This window comes from Zalophus californianus, chromosome 7 (genome assembly GCF_009762305.2).
Source record: "Zalophus californianus isolate mZalCal1 chromosome 7, mZalCal1.pri.v2, whole genome shotgun sequence".
Lineage (NCBI taxonomy): Eukaryota > Metazoa > Chordata > Mammalia > Carnivora > Otariidae > Zalophus > Zalophus californianus.
This window is the reverse complement of record NC_045601.1, coordinates 87114449-87135347: the sequence shown is the minus strand read 5'-3', so window position 1 is coordinate 87135347 and position 20899 is coordinate 87114449. Positions and strand designations below refer to the sequence as shown.

At 37.6% G+C, this 20899-nt stretch overlaps 1 protein-coding gene across 4 annotated transcripts in view; it reads left to right on the top strand.

The window, feature by feature from the left end:
• ADGRB3 (adhesion G protein-coupled receptor B3) overlaps window positions 1-20899 on the top strand; it is a 726710-nt gene that overhangs the window by 345748 nt on the left and 360063 nt on the right. For all 4 annotated transcript variants that reach the window (XM_027603097.2, XM_027603095.2, XM_027603096.2 and 1 more), the window contains one exon: window positions 9973-10167. In XM_027603097.2, the coding sequence (XP_027458898.1) occupies window positions 9973-10167 (195 nt within the window). The remainder of the gene's footprint in view (window positions 1-9972; window positions 10168-20899) is intronic.

Here is a 20899-nt window from a genome sequence, read left to right as displayed (position 1 = left end):
TTTTATTGCAGATAGAATACATGTCTAAATGTTTTATTCCTCAAGATTTAAGTCAGTGTCATGTTTTTTGTTTGAGGGGAAGGACGCGTTAGATCTGTGCAAGTAAAATCCCTCACAGACAGAGGTAGGGGTTGCCAAAATAATAGAGCTGATCTGAAGTAGTTGGATGATGTTTACCTTGGCAACTGTTGCTTGCATTCTATTCCTAATGGAGAACATTCAAATGCTCTGCAGCTCTGAGTATCACAGCTGTGGTTTGCACTGCCAGCACAAAACTGAAGACTGTTTTATGACTTTTTTTTTTTAGGTAGACCCCATTAATTTCATTTCTCTTTGCAGCTTTCCTCACACTGTGTCTACCATACAGGACACTTTTCAGGCCAGAAGCTGTCCTGTCTCTTTAAGTCAGAAAGTTTATTTATTTCATTCTGTTCGATACCAATGTTTTCAATGTTTTCTATGTTGATAAGCTAGGACAGCTTCCAAGTGTGCCTAACTTAATCCTATGATCTAACATAAACCTAGAAGGACATTGACATATTCGTTCATTCATTTAATTCATTTATTCAATATACTGAGAACTAGGTGCAGGGAATAGAACAGTAAAAAAAAAAAAAAAAAAGACATCTTTCTTCACAAGGCTTATATTCTAATGAAAGAGGCAGGAAAACATATAAGCCAAGAGACAGATACACAATGGTTGGTAAGGTTGAGCACAGTGAAGAAGGGTAAATTGATTGAGAATGACAAGGATACCATTTTTTGTAGGGAGTCAGGTAAGACCTCTCTGAGGAAATGACAAAAAACAAACGAACAAACAAAAACATGTGGATCTCTGTGGGAAGACTCTTCCAGGCCAAAGGAAAAGCAAGTTCAAGGGCCCTGAGATGGGCATGTACTTAATGTTATATAATGAATGAGGGGAAAAGTGTTGAAAGTCTCCAGGAAATAGATCATGTAGGGCACACAGCCTGTGATGAAGCAAGCTTTCTTGTAGGCGGTAGCTTGTGCTCACTCTCTTAAGCTTGCCTGGGTTCATTTGAAGTTAAAAAAAAGAAAAGAAAAGAAAAAAGATTAAAAAGAAATTTTAACCCTATAGGCATATTTTTTAAATCTTACAGGAGACATGGTAAACTGAGTCTCTGATGGGTTCAATGACATAAATAATAAGTTGAAACATTTAAATAAAAATCTAGGCAGCTCTGGCTCCAAAGCCCTTTCCACTGTATTACATCACAAACGTATAGTTAGGACATCATAACTGAATGCACTGTAACAAACTTTCACTCTACTATATTCTAAGGCTGTGAATAAGGCACAGAACCTGCCCTCAAGATTCAGAAAGACATATAGGCAAACATAATTCAGTGTGATAGCGTGATGTATAAGATAAGAGAGCACAGGGAATGAACCCATTAACTCTGTTTAGATATTTAGGAGAACCAGGAATAAATCTGAGTGGTGTATAAACATGGGCTAACGTAAGGGAGGAGGGTGAAATATCCAGTGCAAAAACATCAAGTTATGGAACACATGACCTGAACAGAAAATTGCAATAGTTATCAGTAGCACAACTGGAGTTCAACTTGGTAGTACATTATCTTCTTGGCAAACCAGCTGCCTTTTACTCTGAGGGTCAGTGTCCTTTCTGATTGGCCAGTGCTATGTCTGTATCATGGTTAAATATATTAATGTCAATCCACAACAAGGTCCATTGAGATTTTAGAGATATGCAAGGGCTAGCTCATTATGCTATCCAGTCCTTGGGGCTTTAGTCAATGGTCAGTGGCTGCCATTGAGGGGAGATGGGGAGAGTAATGAAAGAAGAAAATAGGAAGAAATAAAATGTCTAAATGTGTTATGTTTTTTCGCATATCATAATGGAAATGGCGCACATCTCTGAAGATGTTTATTTTATCAAAATATTTTTAGACAGGGTTTTAGAGGCTAAAGAAAAGTATCATCTGAAGTGTCGAGATAATTTGTAACATTTTTTTTCAAAAAAATTCATAACTTTTGGATTAGTACAGATTGCATACTTTAAGGGATTTGTTGGCACATTTCTTAATGGGAAATTGATAATTACAGTAATTATACATTAACCTTTCTATTTCAATAATTTCTGGTGGGTTAGTTGTTCATTATTTCATACCCTTTTTTAAAATTTAATTTTATCACAAAATTAGCAGTAGGATGATAAAGATTGACCTTTTAGTAAACAAGTAAAAATATAATGGATCATTGCTATCTCTTTACCTTTTCTTACCTTGCTGGTATACCATATTGTAAAATGCTGTTCTTCTCTTGAACTGGGAGGTAAGGAAATATGAAAATTGGTGGGAGATTTCTCTGGCCGTAAAACTAATATAAGCTTTGCATCTTAATTGTTCATTGTGCTGCTTAAGATTTCGCTGACAGGTTTTTTTGGTTGTTTTGTTTTATTGTTGTTTGTTTATTTTTTAAATAAAGCTAATGTAATCTAGCTTCCAGCCATGTCATAGTACATCTCTAAAATTTAGAGATATTTTCTTAAGCTAAAATGTTTTCATGAAAACTTTTTCTGTTATATAAAGATGTGTTTGTTTTAAGAGGGAAGGCAAAAATTATTAAGTTCAGCTTATTAAGTAAAACTGGATTTTTTTGTTTTAATTCCAGTATAGTTAATGTACAGTGTTATGTTAGTTTCAGGTGCACAATATAGTGATTCAACAATTCTGTGCATTGCTGAGTGCTCATCATGATGAGTGTACTCTCAATACCCTTCACCTATTTCAGCCATCCCCTGCCTACCTCCCATCTGATAACCATCAATTTTTTCTCTATAGCTAAGGGTTTGTTTTTCAGTTTCTCTTTTCTGATTTTTTTTATTTTGTTCCTTAAATTCCATGTATGAGTAAAATCATATAGTATTTGTCTATTTCTGACTGCCTTATTTCATTTAGCATCATACTCTCTAGATCCATCCATGTTGTTGCTAATGGCAAGTAATATTCCATTGTATAAACATACCACATCTTTATCCATTCATCTATCAATGGACACTTGGGATGCTTCCATAATTTGGCTATTGAAAATAATGTTGCAGTAAACATAAAGATGAATATATCCTTTTAAATTAGTGTTTTTGTATTCTTTGGGTAAATACCCAGTAGTGCAATTACTGAATCATAGGTTATTTCTACTTTATTACTTTTTAAGATTTATTATTATTATTATTTTTGAGAGAGAGAGAGAGAACAAGTGGGAGGGGAACAGGGAGGGAGAAATAAAATCTCAAGCAGACTCCATGCTGAGTGTGGAGCCCAACACAGGGCTCAATCTCAGGACCCTGGGATCAGGACCTGAGCTGAAACCAAGAGTCAGATGCTCAACTAACTCAGCCAGCCACGCACCCAGGGTATTTCTATTTTAAAATTTTTGAGGAAACTCCAGACTGTTTTCCACAGTGGCTGCCCTGTTTGCATTGCCATTGCCACCAACAGTGCATCTGTGCCCCTTTTCTCCACATCCTCGCCAACATTTGTTGTTGCTTGTGTTTTTTATTTCAGCCATTCTGACAGATGTGAAGTGATACCTCATTGTGGTTTTGATTTGCATTTCCCTGATGATGAGTGATGTTGGTATCTTTTCTGTCTATTGGCCATCTGTATGTCTTCAATATCTGTTCATGTCTTCACCACATTTTTAATTTGATTATTTGGTTTTTTTTGCTGTTGAGTTGTATAAATTCTTTATATATTTTGGGTACTAATCCTTTATCAGATATGTTACTTGCAGATATCTTCTCCCATTCACTAGGTTGTATTTTAGTTTTGTTGATTTGTTTCCTATGCTGTGTAGAAGCTTTTTATTTTGGTATAGTCCCAATAATTTATTTTTGCTTTTGTCTCCCTTGTTTCAAGAGACTTATCTAGAAAAAAGCTGCAACATCTGACGTTGGAGAAATTACTGCCTTTGTCTTTTTTAAGATCTTATGGTTTCAGGTCTCACATTTAGGTCTTTCATCCATTTTGACTTTATTTTTGTGTTTGAAGTAAGAAAATACCCCAGTTTCATTCTTTTGCATGTAGTTGCCCAGTTTTCCGAACACCATTTGTTGAAGAGGCTGTCTTTTCCTCAGTGCATATTCTTGCCTCCTTTGTCGAAGAATAATTGACCATATAATCCTGGGTTTATTTCTGGGCTCTCTGTTCAGTTCCATTGATATGTGTCTGTTTTTGTGTCAGTACCAAACTGTTTTGATTGCTATAGCTTTCTAATATATCTTGAAATCTGGAATTGTGATACCTCTGGTTTTGTTCTTCTTTTTCAAGATTGCTTTGGCTTTCTTATGTGCCTCCATATAAATTTTAGGATTATTCATTCTAGTCTCTGAAAAAATGCTGTTGGTATGTTGATAGGGGTTGCATTAAATCTGTAGATTGCTTTGGATAGTATGGGTATTTTAACAATATTTGTTCTTCCAATCCATGAGCATGGAATATATTTCCATTTGTGTCATCTTTAATTTCTTTCATCAGTGTTTTATGCTTTTCAGAGTACAGGTCTTTCACCTCCTTGGTTCAATTTATTTCTAGATATTTTTTTTTTATTTTGGGTGCAATTATAAATAGGATTGTTTTCTTAATTTCTCTTTCTACTACTACATTATTAGTGTATAGAAATTCAATGGATTTCCCATGACCTCACTGAATTAATTTATCATTTTTAGTAGCTTTTTGGTGGAGTCTTTAGGGTCTTCTATTTACAATGTCATGCCATCTACAAATAGTGAAAGTTTTACTTCTTTCTTACCAATTTGGATGTCTTTTTTTTTTCTTTTGTGTTGTTTGATTGCTGTGGCTAAGACTTCCAGTATTATGTTAAATAAAAGTAGTGAGAGTGGACATCCTTGTTTTGTTCCTGACCTTAGAGGGAAATCTCTCAATTTTTCACTATTGAATATGATGTTAGCTGTGGGTTTTCAAATATGGCCTTTATTATGTTGAGGTATGTTCCCTTCAACTGTGTTGTTGAGGGTTTTTATTATGACTGAATGTTATACTTTGTCAGATGCTTTTTCTGCATCCATTGAAATGATCATGTGGTTTTTATCCTTTCTCTTTTGATGTGATGTATCCTGTTGATTGATTTGTGAATATTGAATAATGCATGCATCTCTAGAATAAATCCCACTTGATTCTTTTCAGTTTATTGTTGGATTTGGTTAGCTAATGTTTTCTTGAGGATTTTTGTGTGTATATTCATCAGAGATATTGGCCTGTAGTTCTCTTTTTTTGTAGCGTCTTTATTTGGTTTTGGTATCAGATTAATCCTGGCCTCATAGAGTGAATTTGGAAGTTTTCCTTCCTTTACCATTTTTTGGAATAGTTTGAGAAGAACAGGTATTAACCCTTCCTTAAATGCTTGGTAGCATTCACCTGTGAAGTCATCTGGTTCTGGACTTTTGTTCGTTGGGAGGTTTTGTTTTGTTTTGTTTTTTGTTTTTTTTTTCCTAATCCAATTTCATTGCTGATAATTGGTCTGTTCAAATTTTCTATTTCTTTCTGATTCAGTTTGGGGAGTTTATATTATTCTATTAATTTATCTATTTCTTCTAGCTTGTCTGTGTTTTGACATATATTTTTATAATATTCTTTTATAATCCTTTGTACTTCTGTAGTGTCATTTTTTATTTTTCCTCTTTCATTTCTGTTTTTGTTCATTTGAGTCCTCTCTTTCCTCCTGCCCTTTTTTTGTGAGTCTGGCTAAAAGTTTATCAGTTTTGTTGATCTTTTCAAGAACCAGCTCCTGGTTTCATCGATCTGTTCTATTGGGTTTGTTGTTGTTGTTGTTGTTTTAGTTTCTATTTCATTTATTTCAGAGCTTATCAGGTTCTGTTTGTTTTTCTTTTTCTAGTTCCCTTAGGTGTAAGATTAGGTTGTGTATTTGAGATTTTTCTTGCTTCTTGAGGTACACCTGTATTGCTCTAAATGTCCCTTTTAGAACAGCTTTTGCTGTATCCCAAAGACTTTGGACCATTTTGTTTTCATTTTCATTTGTCTCCATCTATTTTTTATTTCCTCTTTGGTTTCTTGGTTGACCCCTTCATTGTTGGGTAGCATGTTATTTAACCTCCATGTATTTGTGTTCTTTCCAGATTTTTCTTGTGGTTTATTTCTAGTTTCTAGTTTCATGGTGTTGTGATACATGGTATGACTTCAATTTCAATCTTTTTGAATTTGTTGAGATTTGTTTTGTGGCCTAATATGTGATCTCTTTTGGAGAATGTTTCATGTGTAGTAGGAAAGAATGTATATTCTACTATTTTAGGATGGAATTTTCTGAGTATATGTTAGAAAGTTCAGACCAATGTGTGATTCAAAGCCATTGTTTACTTGTTAGTTTTCTGTTTGGATGATCTGCCCACTGATGTAAGAGGGTGTTAAAGTCCTCTACTTTTATTATGTTACTATCAATTACTTCCTTTATGTGTTTTTAGCTGCTTTATATATTTGGGTGCTCCCATGATGAGTGCACAATATTTACAATTTGTTATATCTTCTTGTTGGATTGTTCCCTTTATAATTATACAGTGTTCTTCTTTGTCTCTTGTTACAGTCTTTGTTTTAAAGTCTATTTTGTCTGATATAAGTATTGCTACCTGGCTTTCTTTTCACTGCCATTTCCATGAAAAATGTTTTTCCATTCCTTCATATTCAATCTGCATGTGTGTTTAGGTCTGAAATGAGTCTCTTATCAGCAGCATATAGATGGGTCTTGCTTTTTTATCCATTCCATCACCCTGTGTCTTTTGATTGGAGCGTTTAGTCCATTTGCATTCAAAGTGATTATTGACAGATATGTACATACTGCCCTTTTCTTACTTGTTTTATATGGTTGTTGTTTTAGTTCTCCTCTGTTCCTTTCCTCTCTTGCTCTCTTCTTTTACACTTTGGTGGCTTTCTTCAGTGATATACTTGGGTTCCTTTCTCTCTTTCTTTTTTGTATATCTATTACTGGTTTTTAATTTGTGGTTACCATAAGGTTTGTATATAACATCTTCTGCATATAACAACCTCTATTAAGTGAACTGAAGTTAAGTTAAATTAAGTGAACTTAAGTGAACCATTCTTTACTTCTCTCCCTTCCACATTTTAGGTAAATGATGTCATCTTTACATCCTTTTATTTTGTGAATCCTTGACTGGTTTTTATAGATATACTTATTTTTACTGCTTTTCTGTTTCCTACTTTTCTTATTCTTGCTTATGGTCTTTCCTTTTCACTCAGAGTCCCCTTTAACATTACTTGTAGGGCGCTTTCATGGTCATGAATTCCTTTAGCTTTTGTTTGTCTGAGAGTATAGCAATAGTATTCTATACTAGCAATACTTATATCAGACAAAATAGACTTTATCTCTTCTTCTATTCTGAATCATACCTATGCTGAATAGTGTATTCTTGGCTGCTGTTTTTTGTTTATTTGTTTGATTTGTTTTGTTTTTTCTTTCAGCACTGATTATTTCATTCCATTCCCTTCTGGCCAGCAAACATTCTGCTGAAAAGTCAGCTTATAGCCTCATGGTGTTTCCCTTGTATGTAACTTTTCTTTTCTCTTGCTACTGTTAAAATTCTCTCTTGATCACTACTTTTTGCCCTTTTAATTACTGTGTCTTGGTGTGGACTTCCTTAAGTTGATTTTGTTGGGGGCTCTCTGTGCCTCCTGGACCTAGATTTCTGTTTCCTTCCTCAGATATGGGAAGTTTTCAGCTGTTAAAATTCTCTCTTAATCACTACTTTTTGCCCTTTTAATTACTGTGTCTCGGTGTGGACTTCCTTAAGTTGATTTTGTTGGCGGCTCTCTGTGCCTCCTGGACCTAGATTTCTGTTTCCTTCCCCAGATATGGGAAGTTTTCAGCTATTATTTCTTCAAATAAATTTTCTGTTCCCTTTTTCTCTCCCTTTTTTCCTCCTGGAATCCCTATAATGTGAACATTATTATGTTTAATGGTGTTGCTGAAATCCCTAAGTCTATTTTCATTTTTTATCAATTTTTTTCTCTTTCCTCTTCAGCCTGATTGTTTTCCATTACTCTATCCTGCAGGTCACTGATCCATTCTTCTGCTTCCTCTAGTCTACTATTTATTCCACCTTTTTATTTCATTTACCGAGTTCTTCATCACGAATTGGTTCTTTTTTCTGTTTTCTATTTCTTTGTTGCATATCTCACTAAGATTTGCCACTCGTTTCTCAAGTCTCATGAGTATCTTTTTGACCATTACTTTAAATTCTCTATAAGCATATTACTTATCTCCATTTCATTTAAGTCTCTTGCTTTGATTTTGTCCTGTTGCTTTTTGGGGGACATATTCCTCTATCTCATTTTGTCTAACTCTCTGTGTCTATTTCTGTGTATTTAGAAAGTTAACTACTTCTCCTTTTAAAAGTAGTGGCCTTATGTAGAAGAGGTCCTATAGTGCCCTGCAGTGCAGTGTCTTTCGTTTACTAGAATCTGGAGCTTCAGGTGTATCTCCTATGTGTGTTGTGTGTACCCTGTTGTTGTGGCTGAACCACTTTTGCCTCAGTCCCATCATCTGCAATGGTTCTCTTACCTGTTGTGGGCAGGCTTTGGTCCGGTGTGGATAGTGGGCCAGGCTGGGGCCACCTTGGGCTTAAGTTGATTCAGACCAGGCACTTGCCAGAGATGCAGCAGCACTGAGCTGCAGGAGAATGTGGGTGCGGGGCATGTGGTGCCAGGAAGTTTCATGCTTGTGGGAGGGAACCTGCAGCTGCTGGGGACCAAGGCAGGCTGGGTTGGACAGGGTGCATCTACAGAAGTGTGCAGGTAGAATGCCTTGTGTCAGCGAGGTTTGTGTGGTTCTGCTATGGGAGGGGACCTGGAGTGAAGGCCTGGCTGGAGGAGAATGCATGGCTGTGGTGTGCTGTCAGCAAGTTGGGTAATGAGTATTATGCTGGAGCTGTTTCCTGAAGGTGGGTGTATATTTAGGTGGGACAAGGGAGGGAAATGGAGCCTGTCAGCTCCTTTGTTCCTGGAGAAGTCTTCCAGTTATCCCCAACCCTCCAGCACAAGCTCTGAGATTAGTATACAAATTTTTCTCCCTCCCATGTATCCCAGACATTTTCAGACTGACTGTTACTTCTATGCTGTATCTCCATGCGGCTGTTTGTTGAGTTATCTCTTTAAGGGCAGGAACTCGGTTTCCTCTCACCCTCCTGGCTCTCCTGCTTATTTAAAGTTCCAGGTTTTAAGGCTGCTGATGGTAAGAACTCACAAAATTTGGCTCCTCTGGTTTTCAAAACCAAATATTATGGGGATTCATCTTCCCTGTGTGTGCTCCCCTGGTGTGACAATCTGTTTCTCCCTCCCTTCTTTGACTGTAGCTCCCTCCCCCTCTCCCACCTGCATCTCCACCCTTCCTATCCTCTCTAATGTGGCCTCTTCTCTACATTTAGCTGTGGAGAGTTTGTTCTGCCAGTCTTTGGGTCATTTTTCGTCTATTTACACTGATGTGGATGTTAGCTAGTTGTATTCAAGTGACAAGGTGAGCTTAGGGTCCTCCTACTCCACCATCTTTCCTGGAAGTTAGAAAAATGGATATTTTGAAATGTTTTTAATCTCCGGTCTCTGATCACATCTTCCTGAATCATCTCACTTGTTTATCACCTGCAAAAGTATTTTTTTATTTTTACTTCAATTAAAAACCCAAATTAGTACAAACTTTTCCCAATGTGTTCAATTGTGTGTTCGGAGTACTAGAAAAGGTAAGTCTGTCATGCCTGCCAAAGTGTATACACTCATTAGTTTTTGCATACTGGACGTTTATCCATTTGAGTGTCAGATACACAAAATTTACAATTTTGTAAATGCTATTTTAGAGTTGACTCTGCAATTTTAAATAAATTTGATGAAAATATGTAGATTAATAGTAATGAAGATTCTGATGTTTGTTCTGTTCTTTTGACCATAACAGATCAAAGAACACCTTGCTAAGGGGCAACGAATGTTGGCAGGTGATGGAATGTCCCAGGTGACCAAGACACTGCTGGATTTAACTCAGAGGAAAAATTTCTATGCAGGTGATCTTCTGATGTCTGTGGAAATTCTCAGAAATGTGACAGACACGTTTAAAAGGGCAAGTTACATCCCTGCATCTGATGGTGTCCAGGTAAGAGAGATAATCCCCTGAACAAAAAGACTAGTGAAGATGCATTGGGGTTTTGGCCCTGAGAAGCCAGTGCTGCAGCCCTTTGGAGGCATTCTGGCTTGGAGGAAGAGAGCACTTATTCCTGCAGGGGACATATTCAGGTTGTGCTTAGTGTGAGCTCTGGAAATGACCTCAATTCCCTTAGTCATTGTACACCTCAGTGTCCCCAACCATAAAATGCACATAACACACCTCAAGGAGATACTGAATGAGAATGTGTATAAAGTGTTTTGAGCCCTCAGATAAAAGGCACAATAGCAAATTCAAGGTTGTATTATGGATATTTTATTCCCACATTTAATATCACCATCTCACCATAAGAGACTCTTAAAAGTACATTAGGCATAATGAAAGCACATTAACTATAACATGCAAAGAAGATATAGTTTAAGTTTTGTTGGGGTTTTGCTATCAGAAGGGGGAAGGCCATATTTAATTTTGTGGAACCATTGCCTGAAAATATTGGGCAAATAGAGAATTGTTCTGGATAGGAAAAAAAGAAATTCAGTAACTCCTCACAGTATGTTTTTCTTGTCATGGAAGACTTCTAGAGCAAAATCATTTATTTCTATACTAAAGTTTAAGTACTCACCCAATTTCAGTATTGCCTTTGCCATTAAAGCACAGCTTGTTGCATGGCAAACAAAGCACGTTTAATGCAACTCCTGCTTGCATTTCAAATTAACACCTTTTTTGCTATAGGCTAAAATGTACTCCTGCCAAGAATGCTGAGTTGATTTCTGCATTTCCAGCATAATGCTCTTCCTGTATCTCCCCATAAAGTTCATTAAAATAAGGTTTTGGCAAAACTCCCAGATCAGGTAGTTTTCTTTCAGCCTACTCTTCATTTGGGAGTTTTATTTGCATTTCACATGGAGAATGCAGAGGGGTTTTGTTTTGTTTTGTTTTGTTTGTTTTGTTTTGCTTTGTTTTGTTTTAATCAGCTATTGAGGGAAGGAGGAAAAGAAGACTTTTTGAAATCATGGAATCGTTCATAAATGATATTAATGCCCTGATATGTATAGAGGTACATATGTTACTTAAATTATATGCATATACTGCTGAAAGTAACTGAAATGAGAATTATTGGTGCTGCATTTTATATTATATCACCAGTGTCCAAGAATAGTTTTAATTGTAAAAATATGTGGGATGGAAGATTACTGTCATTTGAGCATTTCAAGAATTCTTTTTTACAAAGAATGAAATGGTTTTCCAGTTTTAAAAACTTGATAAAGTAAGCCAAGCCGATATTTTCCCCATAGTTCTGAGATACTTCTGTCCATTAGAATTTACATTAAAAAATAACATCTTAAGTCCTTGATGCAAAATACAAGTTGTAATTTCAAAAAAACCTTATACGCTTATGTTCACAGTTGAAACATCAGGTAGAATGATGAACTACATAATCTCTAGGACCTCCTTTAACCCTCAAGAGTGTAGAGCTTTAACATTTTTAGATGCTGAAACTGAAGAAATTAAGATTAACAGGTTATACTGGGAACATATTTTGATTGAGTTACTCATTAGAGTGCATTGACTCAATGAACAATTAGTTTAACCAAAGGCTTAGTCATGGGAATATTAGCTGGTTTGACTTAAATAGAGCAGTTTGGCTGATTATTTTGTTGTCATTTTGACATAGTCAGAAATTTCCACCCCACTCTTTTATTAATCCTCCACACTACACAAAATTCTCAGCATGTTGGTGTCCCAGTCATCCCTTCACAAGTGAGAGCGATTTTTTTCTATTTCATTGTCTTTACTGGTATCTTTTCAGGCCCCTGGAATGCCCTCCTCTTTTGGAATTCCTTCTTCTTCCATCTCTGTCTGTCAAAATCTTTAGCCTGGATCTAGCAAGACTTTCTGAATGCCAGACCAGCAAGCCCCAAACTCCATCTAAAAATGATCTTTCTCTTTTCTGAAATCCCAGACAACTTTACACCTCTCTTATTCTACTTTCCATCACTTTATAGAAACATTTTATATATATTTATCATCTTTACTTGATTATAAACTCTGGTTTGTAAACTTAGTCAACGTTGCCTGTACCTTACTTAAACTTCAATCCTCTATTTCCAAGGGCTCTGGTCATTTCTGATTGGCTAGCACATCAGGATTAATATGGGGATAAACTGAACTTATCTTGAATTGCAAATTTTCTTGCATATTGTACTTCCCTTTGTAGAATTAGGGGTCCTTAGGCTGGAATTATAATGTTATCTTGACTTTTCCTTCTTTTACTTTTTTATAGGCTATGCCTACACAGTATCTTTTCTATCCTTTCTTTCCTCTCTTTTCCCACTGCTCTTATCCTAATTTAGCCTTTAATTGCCTCAGCCTACATTATTTCCATGGCCTCTTTCCTTTAATCCTCCCTCAGATCTTTACCTAAATCTCTTTCATCTTGTACATCATAGTCCTATTACTTATCCTAGTACAGCTCTGATTATGTCACTTCTTAGATCAGCAACCTTCACTGGAGCTCCAAGCCCCCTGAATGACAGCCCAAAGTCTTTATGTTGTCTTCTAGTACACTCCACAGTATGTAGGTTACCTACCTTTACAGCCAAATGCATGTTAGTCCTCCTCTTCACAGACTTGTGTCAAATTAATTACTTACTGCTTCTTTTTTTAAATTAATTTATTTATTTTAGAGTGAGGGGAGGGACAGAGGGAGAGAATCTTTCAAGCAGATTCTCTGCTGAGCACAGAGCCCAACATGGGGCTTGATCCCACAACCCATGAGACCATGGCCTGAGTCAAAACCAAGAATTGGACACTTAATCCACTGAACCACACAGGCACCCCACCACTTCCTGCTTCTTGAATACACTGTATGTTCTTAGCTCTTGGTCTTTGCCTCCTCTGTGCTCTTATACTGGCTTGGTCTCTCCCAGTCTTCTAAGGTAATTTCTTGGTACTCTGGGCCTCTGAATTCTAATAGCACTTTTTCTCCTGCATCTCTTTATATCTCGTATTATCACTCATTAGTAAATCTTGAAAAAGAAGACATTTTCCTGATCCATCTTTGGATCCCAGCCAACCTCCAGGACACCCTCGTTCTCAAACAAGATTTAACATAGAATCTTAACAACAAAATTAATAATTACATAGGTACCACTAAGATTTTTTCACTTCTTTTTTTTTAAAACTGGGAAGTGAACAAAGAAAGATTAAGCAAAATGGTTTAAAAAGAATGCATCCTTTTCAATGTACTTATGTGCAATGCATTTTAGTTAAAATGCCTACTAACGCTGGATTCACTAAAAGATTGATTTGATGCATTGATGAAAGTGAGCTAGAATAGCTACAACCTATTAAAGTTGGGGAGAAAATAAAATGTAGTTGTGTGTCTTGGAATGATAAAGCATAGTAATAGGTTTTTTTTTTTTGGAAACTGTAGAAAAGATATTCCAAAAGTCTTTTCCCTTCTGATACATCCTTTTCCAAACCCTGGGGCTTTGTCGTATCTCTAAGTTTCTTTCCTATTAGTTCTCTATGTAGTTTATCCTTCCTGTTTCCAATCTGATGCAAGTTCCTTCCAGATCCAGCTCAAAAATACCTTCTACTCAAAAGTCTTCTCATCAAATCCCAAGAAGAATTCAAATTTTTCCTAATTGCCTGGCCTTTTGAAACCTTGTAAATATCTCTACTTCTAGCATATTTCTTATATAACATTGTAACATCGCTCATAATATCCTAATTATTTGTTTCTAGGTATGTTTTCAGCAATAAATTTTAAACTTGTTGAGAGATGATTATGTCTTGAAGCATAGTAGACACTCCAATATTTGTTGAAGTAATTAATAAATGAATATGAATAACATAGTAATTTGGGGGAAATTTACATTGTTCACACACACACACACACACACACACACACAAAATTCTGAACATCCAGTTTAGAGAGAGAAAGGGAAAGAGAGGAAAATGCATCCATTTACCTTTTTTTCACCCCTGGGAAAATTTGTAGTGAGACTCATTCTATCAATAGAAGATTGAATTTGCAACACACACACTGGAACTTTAAGACTTGACAGAATTAAATCAGACACATGCAGGTTGAAATTCCATCTTGTCTAATAACTATCTTGGTGTCTTCAAACACATTACTTAATATTTCTATATCTTATTTCTTCATATCTAAATAAATAAAGAAGACATAGTAGTATGGTCTATTCTCATTATTCATGGTAGTTATATTATGTAAAGTTGCAGCAAACACTAAATAAATGAATACTGAGCCATTTCCTCCTAGGGAAAATACAGGGTGAGGTTCCTTTGAGAATCTGTTCATACCATTTTCATGAACCAATTAATACATGACCTTGTTTTATGTGGTTATTGTTAAAAGACATTGTTTTTAAGATATATGGTTAATCATTAATATTGAACTCACGGCCAAGACACTATAATTCATGCCAGAAAAAGTTTTCCTAATACATATGTTTTTTTCTCTAAGGCACATGACGGTCTTTTTGAGTTTAAGAATACTAGATAGTCCTTTAGCACTATGCTGTGGGACATTTTAAACAGTGAAATCACCAATAAAAAGCACACAATAAAGGGAAAAAAACAAACAAAAAACAACCTGAGCATTAAATTGGCCATAAACAAACAAAAAACAACCTGAGCATTAAATTGGCCATGAAAAGGAACTTGTTTACAGTATGTGAACTGAAACAAAAAGTCAGAGCATTGCCATGTTTGGCCTCAGCTGGGTACATGTGCATTGGGTGATTCAGATGTTCTCCACTCTGCACATGTCCATGAATGACCAATGTGCCAATGCACATATGTACTTTGGTATCTCTCTTACAAAGAGAGGAAGGCCAGATGTTCCTCATGGCACCATCTGGGGAAGTATGGGCACTTTTTTTTTTAATCACTTATTACAGAGGAGAAGGGTAGAGAATGTGTCAAGGAAAATAGGAGTCCGAAAAGAAGCATTAGTCCTTAAGGTCAACATTGCAAGGCCATTTTAAAGATAGGGAGCAAGTGGACGTAGAGAATGGCTTACATCAATAACCAGGATTTCTAGCTCAGTGGGAACCAAGTTGTGAACAGGACCACAACTCCCAGCTGGCAATCACTCCAAGTCATAAACAGCTCCTATTTTCAATGCTTAGCAGCCTGGGAGGATTTCCTATGATTTCTCTGTGGCAGAGAGAGCCCTGTACAACAACAGCTCTTTCTAGGTAGTATTTAAACCTCGCCCTTATTATAAAGGTGAAAATAAGAAATTCAGTGCCAAATGATTTCCTTAAATGGATGAGATATTAAGCAATAAATCTTGCTTCCCAAATCAACATGATTAAATCCTACCAAGAACAAACTTTAGAAGATGGCTGCTGGCTGAGGTAAACTCACAATCTGCACAGGAGAGTGCAAAGTATGTGCAACAATCAGGTAGGAAGAGGGCGGGAGGCTAAGAAGTTTTAAGAATATGTGTAGTACTGCCTATAGACTGGTAAACGCCATGTATGTGTAAATAAATTTTTTCAGTTGGGTTTAAAAAAATATAGTAAAACATCTGATAGTTTTGTCCCTTTCAGAATTATTCATTATTTCCTTTGGAGTCAAGAAAATACTGAGATTTGCACTAGCAAAATATACAGGTAGTTTTCTATTGTGTTTCCACTTATTACCGAAGGTTTTCCTTTTATTTATTTATTTTTAAAGATTATTTATTTTAGAGAAAGACAGAGTATCTGAGCGGGGGTGGCAGAGGGAAAGAGAATCTCAAGCCGACTCCCCACTGAGTACAGAGCCCAACTCGGGGCTCAATCTCATGACCCTGAGATCAGGACCTGGGCTGAAATCAAGAGTGGGATGCTTGGGCGCCTGGGTGGCTCAGTTGGTTAAGCGACTGCCTTCGGCTCAGGTCATGATCCCGGAGTCCCAGGATCGAGTCCCACATTGGGCTCCCTGCTCAGTAAGGGAGCCTGCTTCTCCCTCTGACCCTCCCCCCTCTCATGTACTCTCTCTCTCTCATTCTCTCTCTCTCAAATAAATAAATAAATCTTAAAAAAAAAAAAAAAAGAGTGGGATGCTTAAAAGACTGAACCGCCCAGCGCCACTTGAAGATTTTTCTTTTAAAAAATTATTGGGGAATACATTGGTTTGCTAGAGCTGCCACAACAAATAACCACAGAGTGGGTGGCTTAAGCAGTAGAACTTTATTTTCTCATAGTTCTGGAGATAGAAGTCCAAGATCAAGAGGTCGGCAGGTTTGGTTTCTCCCAAGGCCTCTCTCCTAAGCTTGCCTCTGGCTGCCTTCTCACTGTGTCCTCACAGAGCTTTTCTATCTGTGCGTGTATGCTCCCCATACCTCTGTGTGTCCTGATCTCCTCCTCTTACAAGGACTCTCATCAGATTGCCTTAGGCTCCACCCTAACAGCCTCATTATAACTTAATTAACTCTTGAAATATTCTGTCTCCAAATATAGACACATTCTGAGGTACTTTGTTGAGGGGGCGGTTAGGGCTTCAACATTCAGATCTGGGGTGGACACGATCAGCCCATGATGGGGAATCTTGAAGGACTGTGAGAATTGCCCTTTAGCAAAGAGGCATGGGCCAGGCATCTTACACCAGGACAGGACCTACTACGGCTGCTGCCTGTAATGTTGCCAGGGGTAAATTTGGGATGTGTGCATGCTTCTTGAACCTGCTGGCCCTTTGATGTATCAGCCAGGCCTGCCCAAACTTTGGGAATAGATGGTTATAGCATTCCTTGCTTAAGAAGCAGCTCCTGTCTGAATTTGAGGATGATTTTGCCACTTTGAGTTCTGTTTGTATAATTTGGCCTGCTCTGCCAGGCTACCTCTGGTTAATAATCCTTAGCATATTTAATCATATTAGTATAACTAACTTTTTCACCTTTCCCTTTTAAACAAGGACCCTCGAGTAGTGCCCATCTCATGCCTGAAGGCACTGAACATCCGATGGCTTCTTTTTTTTCACTTAGCCTCCCTCATCCACTGTACCTCAAAGCACACCCTCTCTGCTGCCTCCTGCTGGAGCCCTTGGTCCTGAACTTAGCCTGAAGAGACTGGTAGCATTGAGTAAAAAATCGCCCATCCAAGCTATTTAGAAACTCTACAGGTCAAACTGTCTTAAATCATGGCAGAGCAATGAGATTAGTGTGAAAGACAGCCAGTGTTCCTGGAATGATGTTCTGATGTCGTTCTCAAAATGAGTCAGAGTTTCTGTGAGACCTGTGAGGCAGGTCTCAGAACCTGCCAGGGGGCATCCTGGATTATAGTCTCCTGCCTTCCTGAACCTTGATAGTTTCTCATTGTCAATGGCTAGTTGATGTGCTGCTTGAGTAGATATTCGAGATAAAAGATTTAAGCCACAGTGTCATGACTCTTTGTCCTAATTAGTTATGAGTTATTTTGTCTATTCACCTGTTACCAAAAAAAATAAGTTCAAGTACTCTTTAGGGATGGTTAGTTTTTTAAAAAGTACGTTAGGACAAACCCAAGATTGTTTGTATAATAATGTTTCTCAATTTCACTTATGTATGTTTTTTGGAATAGAAGACTAAGAAGTAGAGTCACAGCCAGGTCAGAGGAAGTTGGACATATGTTATTCATGTCTTTGTCTATAATCTGGGTGTGTTCATGGTTTTGTATCTCCCACATGCATGTGTCGTTGGCCAAGTGCATAGAGGCTGAAAAAAGACATGAGATGTACCGAACTACGCCTTGAACCCTCTTTGGATTTTTACCCTTGTTAAATGCCTCGTCTATCTCCTCTAGATTAATCTCCCCAGTGGAGTGTCTTCTTTCTGAATTTATTTTATTCTATCACCTTTAAATACTGCTTCTCTTTCTACCTTCTTATCTCCCATCTCTCTTACTTATTCCTCTTCCTATCTAGTCTGTCACCGGTGCTTTGACCTTGACTTCATCCCATTCAACTCTATTCCTAGTTACCTTTTTTTTTCTCCCAAAGGCTCCAGTTTTCAACTAGAACTAATGAGTCACAAATATTTACCTTTTAAGATTCCAACTTGTAGTTAAAACAGCCCACTGGGCCTCTTCTCTTAGATATATTATAGACTCTTCATACACAAACTGAACAAAATGAAACTACCTTCTTTTGCAACACTGCTATTTCTTCTTTGGTATTTAGCGTGGCTGACTGCATCATCATTCTAAACTGCCTGAACTGGGAGCCAAAGACTGATCTTTGATGCTGTACTCTCCCTCCTGTGCAGTCTGTCACCATGTCATATTGTTTCCCTAACCAAGCTAGCATCATCTCCAGCCTCAATAAGCAAGACAGACTCCTTTCTGACCTCCTTGTTTTCCCTCTCACTCTTCTGCATTTTGTCTTCCATTCAGCAGCCAAAGGCAGATCTTTTATTTCTAATGAAATTCATGTCATAGAACTACAGCCTGGGATCAAGGCCCCACTTTTTCTGACCTCTATCCTCTACATCTTGTGTTCATAGTCTCCCTCCTCTCCCACATCCCTCCCCCTGTTTTAAGACCACACCAGCTCTACCAGCTTTCTCTCTGTTTTTTAAAACTTATCCTGGGGTGCCTGGGTGGCTCAGTCGTTAAGCGTGTGCCTTCGGCTCAAGTCATGATCCCAGGGTCCTGGATCGAGCTCCACATCAGGCTCCCTGCTCTGTGGGAAGCCTGCTTCTCCCACTCCCGCTCCCCCTGCTTGTGTTCCCTCTCTGGCTGTCTCTCTCTATCTCTGTCTAATAAACAAAATCTTTAAAAACAAAACAAAACAAAACAAAAAAACTTGTGCATACTGTCCCCTCTACCCTAGGAAGTTGTCATTTCTCTTCCCATTTTTCCTGGAACTCTCCTCCTCAGGTCTTCCCACGGCTGCCTCCTTCTTACCACTGTGTTCTATGCTCAAATGTCACCTCATTGGAAAGCTGTTTCCTGCTGAACATTCAACCCAAAGCAATCTCGCATAAGCATGCACACACCCCTCCCCAACCCAGTTACTGTCTATTCCCATAAACTGTGTTATTTTTGTATCACCCCCTGAAATCATCTTATTTACTTATTTATTGCTTTCCAGTACCCATAACAGTGTAAGCTCCATGAGAGTAGGAGCCCTCATGTGCCTTGTTCACTGTGGTATTCGCAGCACTTACAACACTGCCAGGTATTTAGTAGGTGTTCAATAAATAAATAAGTAGATACGTTCATGCTTCTCAAATATTTTCCATGTCTTCCCTCCCCTTTCCATTCTCAAATCCACTATTGTCCTTTAGGTCTTTGTAATTGTTCTTTTGAACTATTGAAATGCTTACCTACCAATGTAACTTTCCCCAGGCTTCTTCCTTGCCAAAGCCCACTGTGCTTTGCTGCCTGGGTTATATTTTTATAACTTTCTTTATGCTGTTCTTTTGCTTAACAAAGCAGCATTTCTATGACCATATGCATCCTGCAAAGGGTGGGATAGTGGTAGTTGTAGGGCTGGGAGGGTTTGCTGTGTTTGCCAAAGAGTAAACTGTATTTTTGGAAGAGAAGGCCTCTTCATTGGTTGTTGCTGGATTTAAAACTGAGGACCAGGGTCAACTATCCACAGCTGCTTCCCATCCATTAATTAGGCCCTACAACTTCTCAAAAGTATGTGTCTGTGCTTAGGATGGTCCCAAGACGTCAGTATACCATTTTAAGTAAGAAAGGTTTGATTCCATATTCATTCAAGATAGCCAGTCTTCTTATCTGTAAAAGTAAGTGTCATATCTCCTTCCCTGGACATAGTGAGGAACTTGCTGGCACTGATATACGGCAGAGGAAGGTGTTGATTTGGAAGGAGGTAGCAAATTAGGTGGGGGCCATTTGTTGATTTTTTTTTTTAATTCTTTCAATGCCTAGCCCATTGTCTTATATACAGAAGGCATGCAGTTAATCATTTTGAAATGTTTGAGTGTTTACATTTTCCTTGCCTTATGCTGTACACTAGGGCATAAGAGTGAAATAATCCCAACTAGATTATAAAATGGTGAAGGGAAAAGCCCTGAAATGATCATCATACAAGTACATTATAATTAAAAATGGTGATACACTTGAAAAGACTACGCAATGCAACTACAAGTCAACATGTTTGTCACCTTTTAAGTGGGTGCTATACAGTTGGATGGTTGCCTGCATTACTATCCTCTCTTTTATGTTAAGATGAAGTGCAGTTGTTCATCCTTGGGTCAATGCATGGTAGTTTTGTTGAGTTGCTCCTGCAGGGATGTAGAGATGGGGTGGAGCCAGGGATGCATACTTATTCACCCTGTATTGGGGAAAACTGACTATCAGGACAGAGAACAAGGGCCCCTTATATACCCACTTCCTTTACATCATATTTTTATGGTTGTTTATGTCTATGAACTGACAGTTCCCTTTGTCCAATGGAATTTTTTGTTAATTTTGAATGATGAAGATATTGGTAAATGAAAAATAAAAATGTTCACTGAATACAATCAGGAAAAAAAAATATGCTGACCCTGAAAACTTAGGGTGGTGGTAATGATCTGATAAGGCCCTCTTGAGGAAATTGCATATAAATGTAGACATGAAGGACAAGAAAGAGTTATTCAAGTAAAGAACAGGAAGTAGAGCAGTCAGAGAAAGGGAACAGCATTATATAGGTCCAGAGGCTAAGCAGGAAAGAGTTTGGCATGCATGAAGAAGTCTAAAGAACCTGCAATATAGAG